Source organism: Orbicella franksi, chromosome 4 (assembly GCF_964199315.1).
Source record: "Orbicella franksi chromosome 4, jaOrbFran1.1, whole genome shotgun sequence".
Lineage (NCBI taxonomy): Eukaryota > Metazoa > Cnidaria > Anthozoa > Scleractinia > Merulinidae > Orbicella > Orbicella franksi.
In genome coordinates, this window is record NC_138148.1 from 21,311,009 (window position 1) to 21,325,384 (window position 14,376).

Consider the following 14,376-nt stretch of genomic DNA (forward strand, 5'->3'; position numbering starts at 1 on the left):
TTTGGCCATCAGCATCTCTTTTTACCTAAAACAGCTTTCAAAAATTATTCTTGGGTTTTAATAGAAATGTATATGTAGAGTGATGTGGAAAAGCAATCCCATACATATGTGCTACTCCATTTGAGATGTCCATAGATGCCACTCAAAATTTTGCCAACATGAATGGTATATCCAGACAACAGGTAAGTCAAATCTTTACTTATTAATTTTACTTTATTTTGGGGGGCGGTCAGTAGGGGAGGTCCATGGACTGGTCTGTAGGGTAGTCCATAGACCCAGTGCATCCTGGGGCTCCACAGACCAGGGGTCATTGTTTTACCCAGTTTCTGGTGCCTGATTTGTATTTCCATTTATGTCAAGTTCTTTCAATTCCATATGTCTATTCCAAGGCCAGGCCACATTTGTCTTACCACTGGTCAGTTTCTGAGAAAATGATACTCTACTGTAGACCAAAACTTTCTGATTTTTAGATCCTATCCTCTCAGACTAACCTGCTTGAAAACCACACCCTTGACAGTAGCACAAAACCATTTTATAGCCTATACATGGGAGTATCTTCCCCTGGTCTGCAGATTGAGCTTCAAGAAATTAGAATTCGCCAATCAGTACCTATCCAGAGAAATGACATTTTTAGTAGAAGTGCACATGATAAGCCACTCCAAAATGTAGCTATCCGTTAGAATCATTCTCCTCATCCTCTTCCTTTCTCTGTGTATTGCCATTTTTCTTGTTAATAGTTACAACATTGTCTGATTGGCCTGTCCAGTTACTGCCATTAGCAGCTGTGTGGTGGTTACTCTCATTTGATTCTGAACACTCTGCTTTGGAAGGTACAAACTCTTCATTGCTTTTAGTTACTTTCACTTGAGAGTTGCAGTTTGCCATATGGCTGTCTCTATTATCTGTAAATCCATCCATTTTATGCTCAGTGGCTTTACAAATAGTTTCACATGTTTCCAAGCTATTAGAAGGGCTCTTTACATTTGTCCTGTGTAAATGTCTCTTCTTTCTTTTCTTTATTGACTTGTAAGACTTAGCTTCATCACTGCCACTTTCTGTATTCTTCTTTGCTGCCTTTGAAATTCTAGAATCATCATCTGAGTCAATGCTGCTGCTACTGCTACTACTCTCTTTTGACTTTTGCCGGCTATATTTAGAATCACTGTCAGATGAAGAGGAGTCACACAAAACATTACTGCTCTCATTTTCATTGCTTGATCTGTTTTGAACACGATAGCATCTATTTGTACGAGACTGATGTCTTTTAAATTGAGTTGGAGAATGCACAGTACTTTGCCCACTTCCGAGATCTTGGGGTAGCTCAGGTGGGACAACCTTGAAATGTGTATCCCTACCATCATCACTACTACTACTATCTGCATTTAGCAGATCTCGAATTACAGCTGCATCTCTAAGATGTCTTAACCGTCGAAGCACACCTTGACTTGAGCTGTTTGTAGCTACCTCCCTATCTGTTGGCCCTGGGCTGGGTCGATGAAGAAGTTCCCTCATCAGTAGACGACTCATACTGGTTCCTGTGTGGTCACTGTCACTTTCTTCACTGCTATCAGGTTCAAGGATAAAACTAAGATGTAAATCATCCAAGAAGCTATCATCTGAATCAGAGTGGAGATTATCTTTCTCACGCTGGATTAGTGAGTCAAAGAAAGCTAACATACGTGGATCCTCGTCAGTTGACTTGCTTTCATATTCATCATGGGACAGTGGGAGACCACCATATTGAATAAAGCTTAGATAGTCACTATGAGAATAAAGTTCCCTTCTACTTCCTACACAAGCTTCCTTGCTACTGTAACCTCTTGGTATTGGAAAAGGACTCCACACCTGTATAAGAAAAGGTTCAAAGCTAAAAATAATAAACAGTTACTAATTTAACTGGCCAAGGAAAAGTAAGAAGTATGAACTGAGTCCGTCAAACTTCATGAGGAGATAATAATAATTTATTCATAACCAGCACTGCACCTAGTAGTGAGCACACACTGGGATAATTGCTCCTAAAGACACCAGTTGCTTAATGTAAAACATACTGAGAGACTAGGATCTGGATAACACCTTGGCTATGCATGATTGGTTAACTTTATTCCAAGTGGCCTGATTCATGTAATCACACTGTAAGCATTGCCTGTTCATGTAAGCTCTAAGTAAGGGTTGGAAAAAGGTTTAGACTTGATATCACAGACATCAGATTAATGGTCATTGATATTTGTCACGAAAGGTATTTGACAATTATATTAAGTACAAAGCAAACATTTTGTGTCATTAACATCTAATGCTGATTTTTTTATTGTAATGAACAACTTCATACTGTTTTAATAACCAACTCTTATAGGTCTTTTTTGTTTTTGGTCTTAACAACCATTAAATAAGATGCAGCCACGAACAGCTGTTAAGGAAATAACTTGTCTGTATCATGGGAGCTCTTCCCAAAATAAAGCAGAAACCAGCAAAAAAAAAACACAAACAAACACACAAACAGCTCCATGTTTATGGACTACACGGAAGGCCACAGGTAAACTTAAGGTTAAGAAAATTATTCACCAAAGGTGAGGTGAATAGTGGTGGATATTGGTGGATATTTAAAGGTGAATAGTGGTGGATATTTATAGCTTTAAAGGCAATATCTTTGTAAATTTGGTATGAAGATCCTCTAGGGGAACCTAAAAAATCTTATTGTATAAATGTATTGTTGGTATAAACTAACCTTAACAACTTTCTCTACTCCTGCTGATATAAGCATGTGTGTAGCAGGGTTAAAGCGAACCTGGTTAACAATGGAACGATGGCCATGAAGTACCATGTATGCTCTACCAATGGTCACCAGCTCATCGTGGTAAGCCCAATCATTTGGCACCTCCCATATGTACACGTTGAAGTCATCGGAGCCAGAAACAACATACTGAAGAATGAATGATCGTTGGAGATATGTAAAGAATTTTTAATTCAGTGCCACAGTAAGAATACATCTCTTCCAAGGATTTATAGGAAACAGTGTTGCAGGATATGGGACGTAAACAAGAATCAACCATGATCCCACCAAGGAATTTAAGTCTACATAACAAGTAAAATTATTCACCAATAAAAATACCAAATCCACAAATTATTACATCAGGCAACCCCTGGATATCCCAACTAATACCTATCAGTACATTAGAGTGGTTTTTACTAGAGGACTAAAAGTATTTATATTTGGGGGTCACCCTGCTTGTTGTGTATTCCTATGCTACATGAAAGTATAATCAAAACCAATCATGACTTGCTTGCACACGTTTTCCTGCATGTTTTGACTTGAGGCACAGTGGCCTCATGGTTAGTGTGTCAGAGGCACAGTGGCCTCATGGTTAGTACGCTCATCTCCAGATCAAGCAGTCCGAATTTGAGTCCTGGCCTGGGACATTGTGTTGTGTTCTTGGGCAAGACACTTGACTCTCGCAGTGCCTCTCTCCACCCAGGCATATAAATGGGTACCAGCGAACTTAATGCTGGGGGTAACTCTGTGATGGACTAGCATGCCATCCAGGGGGAGTAGAAATATTCTTAGTTGCTTCAAGCTACAGAAACCGGGATATGCTCCAGCCTGATGGGCCACTTGGCTCGCATGCAGACTTTACTTTTTTTTGACTTGCAGGGGGCTAGTTCCTTTGTTGTCTCTGCATGTCACATCAGCTGCTGAGACACTTAAAATGGCTTTTAAATGCATGGATATATATTTAAATGCAATATTTATATGCAGTTGTTTTTACCACTATTCAGGACGAGAGTTTTCTGCTTGGTTAATAGACCAATTTTGATATATTAAAATTCAGCCTTAAACAATAGACCTCAGTAGCAGGCTCTGGGAATAACTACAGAGTTTGTGGGGTTTATTCCACAGAGCCTTGTGCTGAGGTCTATTGTGTTAGGCTGAATTTTAATATATTGAAATTGGTCTATTCAACTGAAAGCCATTGATTCACTTTTAATAGCAGAAAATTTCATTACACCTTATAGTTAGTACCTGATCCTTGCTTCCAGCAAAGCAGTTACTTTTCATAGTACACACATTACTATAGCCAGGGTGATGAAACTCAGCTACTGCAGAGGTGTGCCTGACATGATAAAGCACTGGAGGCATTCGGCGACAAAGGGCTGTTATCATATCACCTGCCATGTTCCACTTGAGCCCCATGGCACACATCTGAGGCATTCCAGAACTAAACTGCCTTAAACAGCTGTGGACCAGTCATACAAAAAAGCCATACAAACCAGTAACACAAATTTAAATGTAGTGTAAGCATGATTTGTATAAGATGCTGAACATCCCAACATCTGAACAATCCAAAGTCCTGTGTCAGAGATTCAGTGCCACCCGCCACCCCCACCCCCACCCCCACCCCCTACTTCCCCGTCTCTATAAACTTCTCAGCAAACCTGAAATCATGTACCGGGTAACTTTTGATGTATATTGCCATGTATTATTAATGGGAAGCCAATAACGCCAAAAATACAAATTACTAAGTTTATAACCTCCATCGTTAGTGCAGTTGCCGTCCTGACATGGTCAATCATTAGTGCATGCCATATTAACCTTGCTGATTAACAGTACTGACTAACGTAATATGAACTAGTCACATGCTCTTCTGAGATGTTTTATTTACCTGACTGGAACTCTCACATCCCAAAGTTGGACACCTTTCCTGGAGTTAGCTGTAGCTATTAAGCTGGGATCAACTGGATTGAAAACAGCAGCATGGAAGGCTGATTCATGCCGTGCAATGCACATTGATGACCCTAAAACAAAAATGTTACCTTTTGGTGACAATTTCAGACACAATATAGTTCTAGAAAATATCAAACAAAAAATATAATGTGAAACTAACTATTACGTTATTTTTCACCTTCTAAAATAACAAACACAGCAAAGGCACTAACAGTCTTTAATAACCACCAGCTAGTATGTATTGTGCTCTGGCTACCAAAATGTTCTTCCTTTGAGTTGTGACGCACATGAAATCAGAAGTTAAATACATTTGTTATACCTCCAAACTCAAATACATTTTCTGATTGGAGGAGAATGTGTCACATGTCATGGGTCTAAACTCACTAACTCGCTAGGGAAACAACAACTTGAACTTTCAACTTGCACATGATCAGGTCATGCACCTTGAAACCGTGGCAAATTTGTGACCCAGCCAGCGTCAAGCAAACAATTTCTTCGCAGTTTTTTTTCTATTGTTGAGTTGGAAGGTATAGCAAAACACTTAAGAGGGGGGCATTGGGATTTTCAATTTTGCAGTTTTGGCTATTTTTTAGATTGGTTTTTCGGTTTTTGTACAAAAGACTTTTGTTTTTCAGTTTTGGTGTTCATGGCGGTTTGCAGATTTTTCGCTTTTTAGCATCTGGTTTTTGGTTTTCGTAAAAAATACTTAGTCTAGCGGTTTTTCGGATTTGGTATCCAATGTAGTTATTAGTTTTTCCTGTTTTGTCCTATTTGGGTTCTGGTTTCTCTTTGATTTGAGCAGCAATTGATCTCGAATAGCCGCAGTTATTGAGAGGAATGCGTGACAAACTAAATGTCACCGTAGGGGATCACATGTCTCAAACGATGCGCAAGACTTTGACCTAGCAGACCAGGGCAATCATTTGGTCAGTTTCCAACATGCCTCCCATGCCAGCAACAGAAGAAGCAATTGTGGATTGTGTTACGTTTTTTGTGAGGAGGAGAAAGGCGGCAAAAATTTTCGAAAAAAACATGTTTAGATGTACAGTGAAAAGGGAAGAGAGAAGCCTGCAGAAGCTTAAAGATAGTACAAGATACGAAGGCTTCAGACAAGTCCATGACATTCACAAATACATTGATAAAATTAGTGTTAGTGTAGTTTGCTCTGTATGTCCCACTTGTCACCATTGTAATGGTTTTTTGATGGTTTTGTATGCAGTTTTTGGTTTTGGGCAAATTGTTTTGCGGTTTTGCAGTTGTGGATGATTTTTTCTTCGGTTTTGCAGTTTCTACTATACCCCAATGCCCCCCTCACGTAATCACTGGTCCCATGGGAAACAGTGAGTTTTGTTTCCCTCAACCTCAATGAGGGTCTTGGGGAAACAAAACTTGCTGTTTCCCTTGGAGCCAGTCATTAAGTGCTTAATACCCTCCCCAACAAAATACCCTTCTTAACTCTCTGAAACATTCATCTTTGAATAGTCCAGAATATGAATGAAAATTATTTTCAGGGTTTTCAAATTGAAATAAAGTAGCTGGGGAAAATTGTAAAGTAGGTGGTCCACTATTGGGTTGCCATAGAGGTGGCCATGTGGGAAAGAGTGCAGGAGTGGGTTACCCCCTCTTGCAACAAATCTGATACATGTACGTCAAGGCTGTGCTCTAGCAGCTTCCATCTTTGGGTGACAAGAAAAACATACCGAGTCGCCTGGTACGGCGACCTCCTTTTTGAGATTTAACTTAGAGATGAAAACAGTCTCACAATAATTTGTCTTTCCCTTTTTGATTTCTTGTGTTGTATTGAAAGTTACAAGGCAAAATGGCTCAATTCAAAAAGGTTAAATCCATCTGTGAAGCCAAAACATAAATGGTGGCTCGGTTCAATGCATACGTTTAACACTGGCTTGCAGTGATAAGGACAGCAGTTTCCTTGTATACTTTGTATAATGTCAACAAAAAGTCTACTTAGCTCTTCTGCCTTGTATAATGTGCATGAAAAGTCCCTAGTTGAAGGAGAATGTGAACTAAATTATCAGAAGCATAGAGGGAAAAAGGACATTTTAACTCAAAAAACATGTAAATTTTGTCTTTCTTTGTGGATTTTTGACAACACTATTACAAAAAATTCAAGTAAACCTTTCATCTTTGGCATCTGTAAATAGGATAAATGCCCTAGAAACAATTCAAGCCATTTTTAATTGAGGGTCAATCGGTTATCATATATTAATTAATGTCATTAGATAATTATAATCAATTAATTAATTTTTTTTTTCCTTCGTGCCACCAAGCTTGACTTCTGACCACCCTAACCTACAAGGTTGAGAACCCAAAGGGCTCCCTAGAATTTTTCCTAGAGCACAGCCTTGTATGTAACGCCCGCCAAAAATTGCCCTTGCTTTAAAGTTTGAAAGGTGCATAAAATAGCCGCACTGTTAATTATGTTACTGTTCATTTATTTCCTCTCAAAGATCAGATCTTGATTACAATGGTGAAACAAAACTGCATATTAATAAACTTTGAGACAAAAAGTACCAGGCTTAAATGCTTGAAGAAGCTGATGACTTTCTTCGGGTACCAGCTTATTTTGAAAACCCTGTACTTCTTGATCAATTCCAGATGCTCAAAGACATGGGTTCAAATTCAGCCCAATCAGTGCACTGCTGGTTTTATTCCATGGTTTCAAAATTACGGATCACAGGGATCCATATCGTCAGCCGGGCAAGTATGCCAGATGACAAACTTGCCCTGGCAAAATTTTACTTGCTCATTCAATAGGGAAGAATAGTACCTAAGCAACATGTTAATGGACAGTTTACTTTGTTACTACAGTTTGTATTTTCATGCGACCTGGCTCACAGAACACTGTGTCCCTAGTAGAGGACGTTGATGTTGTGGAGTCAGCAGACACAGATGATCCAAGCACAAATGAAAACCAAGGTCTCTTTGATTGCCATGTATGTTGAAAAGAATGCTTTTGCTCTTCTTGCTCGTAATAATTTGGATTTGTTTTTCTGAAGTGCTATCATTACTAAATGCCACATCCTGATTGAGACACCTGATGCGATCATGTAATGTGTTTTTCCAGATGAAGATCAGCCTGAAATGGAGCTTGCAATGATTTCATTCATGGAAAATACTACATCACCCAAGATTGTGGATCAAAATGATAATTTTATTGTGAAAGAAATCTGCAAATCATTATCTGTTTTCTAAAAGTTGCAAATAGATGACAAGTGGTCAAAATGCAGGTACAGACTCAGAAGAAAATTTAAGACATTTTTTTTTTTTTTTTTTCGGTAGAGTCAAACAGTGTACTTGCCGACTACAATTTTTAGTCGTCTCAGATGCCCAGACAACTGCAAATATGGATCCCTGTGATCACTTCTTTTTTACCTGTGTGACCACTAAAGATTAGCTTGGAGTTGGAGATGAATAAGATCTTCACATGCAGGTGTGACCTATGGCATTGTTGCCAAGCAGCACTGGCAAAATGTTCTTTCCAAAAAGTACTTTTCATTCAATAAAGCAACCACCTCCTTTTAAGAGCAGCATGTTTTCTGTGTTATGACTGCACTGGCAACCTTGCCATTCAAGATCTCTGTTACAATTTGCATGGAATCTGAGATGCAAAATTACGACTTGCAATTTTTGTCATGAGATTGCCACTGAGTTCATTTGACAGCTTCTGTTGTCGAATGAACCAATCAGTACAGTCCACAGAATACTTCATGACTTCCCTTCACTGCATAAATTTTGAACAAGATACTACTTGACAGTAATAAAAGTTGTACACTGTGAACAGGTGTTTTACCACTGACTGGAGATGTCCTAATGTCCCACAGCATAACTTTTCCGTCATCAGAAGCTGTAAGGAACACATTGTTATCCTCTGGATGAATATTTAGTCCATAGACTGGATCATCATGATAGTACGTGCCAATTGCTTCACCACTAAAAAAGAAATGCAATACAGCTGTATATGTAACTATGTAATTCAATGCCAGGTATGTATGCATGTCAATGATTCTGCTGTCTATTAATAAGATAATTCTGGATATTTTGGCAGGTGTTGAGCATGGTCACATAGCTACACCTTTTGAGCACAGTTTCATAGTTCATAAGGTCTCTCCAATTCGATCACATTTCCGACTATGAAATAGGAAAAATGTAGATGATGTTGGCCAAAGTTGGCACAGAAAATAAGCAAAAATCCACAGAAGTAGCCAAGGAAATACAGGAGAATATCTGAAGATGACAATGATTGGAAAAAAGTGAGGGAAAGCCAAGAGTCTTAGCAATGAATGAAATTCCCATTCAGTGTTCAGACAACTAAATAAGATTTAAATTGGTTTCACTCGCAGCTAACAATATTGTAACAATGTGTGGTTCCAGAAAATGTCCATACCCCCCACGGAGGGTCACAGAAATTCCGAGGGGTAGGGGGGTCTGAAAGAGAAAAATTTCCGAAGGGGAGGGGGGCTACTCAAGGAGTTTTCTTTCCAGTGGGTCTGAAATGCGATTGAATGAACACTACTGTACTTTCCCAATTGATTCAGGTAACCAAACCAACAGAAATGTTCCATCTGTTGAGAAATAAATGTTAGATTCTTTGTCATATATTTTCCATTTTTCTTCCCACATCATACGACAGACAGCAATCCTGAGTATCGTGTTTGTTGGACATCAAGTTGAACAAAATGCTGACGAAGAGGTGCAGCAATACATGAACAATGAAGTTGATGATATTTTATACTTTGGAGATTGTGCTGTATTTAGCTTAAATACAGCTCAGATGCTTTTTCCAGCATTAATCATGCCGTCAATTAAATGTGATTTGTACTTTGTTTATTTCGTTTGATACTCTTACAAAATTAATCGCCATTTCAGACTTGCCATAACTAGGTTATCACATATTTCCTTCGTTATCCGTGTAGTTAATAGTTTGCTTTAAGTGAGCAAAGTCGATTCAAAGCCATTTTTCTTGAACTATATATGTAAACGTGGACAGCGGGGAGCATAGTCATTGGAGCGGTAGCCAAGATTTCATTTGGCCATTTATAGACCGACTGAACAATCCATGTTTCACATATGAAATGTCTGACAATTGAAAAAACTAAGGCATAAAATAAATTTACTGTCATTTACAAACTACAGAGACAATGTGTATGACTTAATTGATGTATTCCTTTAGTGAAAGAAAAAATAAAGCAACATTTGGGAAACACCTGTTGTAAAAAAAATGTTGCGTGACGACTTTACTGCGTGTGTAAAGTAATTTGATATGTTGTTTTGACCATGCATAAATTAAAACTTCAACTCGGTTATTTGAAAGAACTTTATGTACGTTCTGAGATTCTTAGATGAAAACTTCCTTTAATGAAGAAAAAGTCAGCTGCTATGCCATTTGGGAGTGAAGCGCTTCTAAGTCTGTAGTCTACCATGAAAAAGTATGTCTTTGTCTACAATGTAACTATAAACAGCTGCTGTTAAATTTTATTACAATTAATGAGTTAAGTCTTGTTTTTTTAATGGATATGGAATTTCTGAGGGGTAGGGGGGCCCAAGTAGAAAAATCATGGAAATTCCAGGGGGTGGGGGGAGTACTGTGAAGCCCACTGGAACAGAAAATCCTGGGGGTGGGGGGTCAAACTGGAAAAAACCTCTGTGGGGGGTATGGATATTTTCTGGAACCACACAATGTATATTAACACAATATTATTATTGTTGAACTAGAGTTTTAACAAAAAGGTCCTACTACATGTATCCAACCTCAGCCTTTAGCTCCAGCTGATAACACTTTCCTCCACCTTGATTATTCTGGATATCACAAAAAACTTTCTCCAGCAGTTACCATTAGTGTCAACTCTGAATGGCCTTCTGATTATAACATTTTGTACAAAAAATACATTTTAATATTAATTGCTGACTTACGTTGTAAAATCATGTCGCAGTGCTTGATTATCATTACCTATTAAAAGAGAAAAAAGATTAGAGTTTTATGACAGTACTTTTCCTCTGTATGTCAACCAACCCACTTCCTTTCTTTGCCAATCTATAGGCCCATAGGTTCAGGCCTGAGAGTTTCATCACCTGTCCCATATATTTTAAAAATGTACAATAAGGAAATAATTTGTGGAAGAGCTCTCAAGTTTGCAGATATATCTTGGTATTGTGTAGTTCCAGAAAATATCCATACCTCCCCCACTGAAGGGATTTTTTCTAAGACTTCCCCACCCCTCTGGAAATTCCAATAAAGCTTCATACATTTCTTTAAATTTTTTGGTCTTCCAGAATCCCCCACCCCCGAGGAAATTTCAATCCCTTCTGTGGGGGCAGTATGGATATTTTCTGGACCTGCACATTATAAATCTTGTAACTGACAACCCAGGCCCCATCTTGATCTAATTTAGCACACTAAAATTAGAATTTAAGTGCTGTTGTAATGCACATAAATCAAAAGAAAGTGAAGAAAAAAGCATTTTTTAAGTGTTTATCTATAAAATTCCCCATGGAGGCAGGCTGGCTGGCCAATTGTCTATAAGGCCCTGTTCACACTAAGACGAAAATTTGAGTTTAGCATTTGCAAAAAAACTGAAAATTTTGTAATCACTAATTTTTTGTTTTCGTAATCCTGTTCACACATGAAGATACAAAATTTTTTTAGTGACGGATGTCAGTTAGTAATTTGATCAATTTACCATCAAGATGTCGTGACATGTCTTAAAGGGGAAGGTTTCATACTTGGCGTTTTTTCTCTTTGTTCCCTTTTTCGTGTTTTCTGTGCTTCCAGTAGCTGCAGCAGTTGTCTGATCTTCCGTGAATGTTACGGATGTGGATGCTGCGTTCAGCGGATGTGGATGCATATGCATTGTGAATCCGCTCAAGTTTGCTGCAATGGAAACTGTAAGAAGTACTGCTGTTGCATAGCAATTTGGGAATCGTAATAACTTTGATTAGCCTGATCTTGATCTTGGTAGCATTGCGAGCCATAATAGTTGATGTACCATGGATCGATGTTGCTTCTGTGCGGATCCATCTATAGCTCAATTAAAATGGCATGAAGTCATACGGTCATGTGCGCTTCGTAATCCATATGTTGTGAAATTTGATGACCCAATGACGGATGGATGTCAAGGAACAAAGGATTTCCTCGCCTGACAAACTTTTTACAGCCTCCAAAGCTAGTCGACGGAATCTTTGAAGTTTCGTTGTGATTGCAAAAATTTTGGTGGGTTCAAAAAACCGTTCGCACTAGAAATGGCTGCGTGTTGACAGATTTTTTGGCAAATCAAACAAAATTTCACGTAGTGCGAACAGGCCTCAAGTCTTCAAAAAACTGGATTTACTTTCCAGAGGGGAGAATTCCATATGAAAAGTTTGGGGTTACTCATTGCAAATTTGAATTGATTCCTAAAGGACACCAATCTGGGCATGGCTGGAGCTTTATTTGACCCCTGGAAATAGTGGCGTTTCATCATGAACACCCTGAGTGGCACCAGAACACTTGATTTATACCCCCAAAAAGAGACAATGAGCATCATCAACCTTTTCATATGGGACTTTCTCCCCTGGGATTCAACTCAGGGTCACCTTGATTACAGACCCAAGGTCTTGCATGTTCCAATCTGATCTAGCTATGCCCAGACATTACTGAAAATTCTCTTTCCCTGTCCTGATCCATTGAAAACAAATAAGAATTTTTTTCAGAACTCAGAGTGAACTCATGAACTACTTGAGTATTATAGATACTTTATGGTATCATCTCAGATTACTGTCTATGATGGTAAAAAAGTGTGAATGAAAATTTAATGTCAAACACAGGGAGTGCTTGCACAATCACCCAAGCCAGAGGCTCATGATAACGTGCTTGACAATAGCCTGGATCGAATTGGAATTTGGAAATGTTGGTTTTTTAGGAGAGGGGAAAACCGGAGTACCCAGAGAAAAACCTCATGGAGCAAGGAAGAGCACCAACAGTAAACTCAACCCACATATGACGCCGGGTCCGGGAATTGAACCCGGGACACATTGGTGGGAGGCGAGTGCTCTCACCACTGTGCCAACCCTGCTCCCCAGTGGGTACAGACCACAGAAATGAATGCCGCTTTGTTAACTAAGAACACACAAAAAACCTACCTGCTGAAAAGATATGTCTGTTGTCATTGTCAAATACAGTACAGAATATATTAGACCTATGCTCTCCTTTCATTATTATTGGTTTTTGAGTTCCATAGACACATTTTTCCACATTCCACACAACAACACGACGATCATCACCACCTAGGAAATGAAAGAGGTAAAACAGCAAATAAAATATCCATGATTGTTAAATATTCTGAAATTTACATCCAAAGTAAATCCTTGCTATATCTCAGACTTTAGGTCAGCACAAACAAGGGGACTAGTCAACTGAGTGGAGGCTCTGGGGGAGTGAAGTGTCTTGCCTAGAAGTGGCAACACCAAGATCCCTCAACCATTCAATTAAGCAGACCTCTTTATAAGGTGGGCTCCCCAAAATTTTCATATAAAGCCTGCAGGCCTTAAATTAATAAAGATGGGGTCCTAAAAGAATTTGCCATCAATCAGGCCTTTACAGGGACATGAACTCAGTCTTCCAGGTCCCTCTCCTTGATCCACCACTGGTAGAAAAGCAGGGCTGTCATTAAGTTTGGTTTACCTGTAGCCTCAATCTTCACAACTGTAACAACCTTGTCACTTTGTTGGTGAATTGTATCAGCAATAGACATGTTTACCAGTAACATCAAGGGCCCACCAAACATACTCAGTTGTAACAGGTGTAACAGGCTACAGCCCTTACTGACAGCCCTGGGAAAGGGCCCTTTATGTAAAAAGTTACTGCATACATATTAGCCTCTTTCAGGCATTCAGTTAGTTGGAGAGGGGGGCAGTACCAACCCCCAGTTGGTTTGATAGCTCAGTTGGTATACCACTGCACCAGTATCACAAAGGCCATTGGTTTGAATCCTGCTCAAGCCTGAATAGTTTTTCAGGCTTAAAGAAGGAAGGGGCACCTTCTCAGGGGTGGGGGTGGGGGGTACCTATTCCAAATTTTGGCTGATAGGAGGGGCATTTATGCAAACAGTGCATACTCAAGGGGATGGGCTTATTCAAAAGGCCGCTTATTCCACTGTAGGGTGTTCATCCGAGACAGGCATATCATTATTGAATTGAGGATTCATAATGGGAAATATATGGCATGAACATACTAGGGATGCCTGACATTATAACCTAAAAACATGTCTCTAAACTAAAAAAAAACTCACGAAAAGAAACGCGGATACATAATTTAAGGTGCAATTCGCCCACGCTAACAAAGAATCCCGAGAAACATGAAGCTTCCTCCAATCAAAGGACCAAAACAAAGAACAAAATCGTAGCAAGACAAAATGCGCACCTGAAACAATGAATTCTCCGCCATTGCTAGAGAATTCTATGGCATTGACACAGCCGAAATGTCCCAGTAAGTCGTGGTGGTTGAGGCCAGAGCAGCGAGCAAAGGAATCTGACATATAGCTCTTGTGCACAACAGAGAGTCCGTAAGTCTCTGCTACGCTCTGGTATTGGGGAAAGCTAAAAAGCTGGCTACCATTATGCGCACGACTTCGGCGAACGGAGGGACTTTTAAATGACATCACTTC

General features: G+C 39.3%; 1 protein-coding gene across 1 annotated transcript; it reads right to left on the minus strand.

Moving 5' to 3' along the window:
• Positions 1-371: 371 nt before the first annotated feature.
• LOC145483704 (DDB1- and CUL4-associated factor 5-like) lies at positions 372-14,370 on the minus strand. The gene is made up of 8 exons (XM_081462249.1): positions 14,133-14,370; positions 12,854-12,997; positions 10,649-10,685; positions 8,529-8,668; positions 4,656-4,788; positions 4,016-4,229; positions 2,723-2,917; positions 372-1,845 (listed from the first exon to the last, which is right to left on the minus strand). Exons 1-8 carry the CDS (start codon positions 14,368-14,370, stop codon positions 670-672), a joined length of 2,277 nt encoding a protein of 758 aa, XP_081318375.1. The 3' UTR covers positions 372-669.
• Between the last annotated feature and the right edge of the window lie 6 nt (positions 14,371-14,376).

Coding starts and splice junctions, on each gene's coding strand:
- LOC145483704 (XM_081462249.1), bottom strand. CDS start 14,370: ATGTCATTTAAAAGTCCCTCCGTTCGCCGAAGTCGTGCGCATAATGGT. Junction 8,669..10,648: donor CTGCGACATGATTTTACAAC/GTAAGTCAGCAA, acceptor TTTCTTTTTTAG/TGGTGAAGCAATTGGCACGT. Junction 2,918..4,015: donor TTGCTGGAAGCAAGGATCAG/GTACTAACTATA, acceptor TTCATTCTTCAG/TATGTTGTTTCTGGCTCCGA.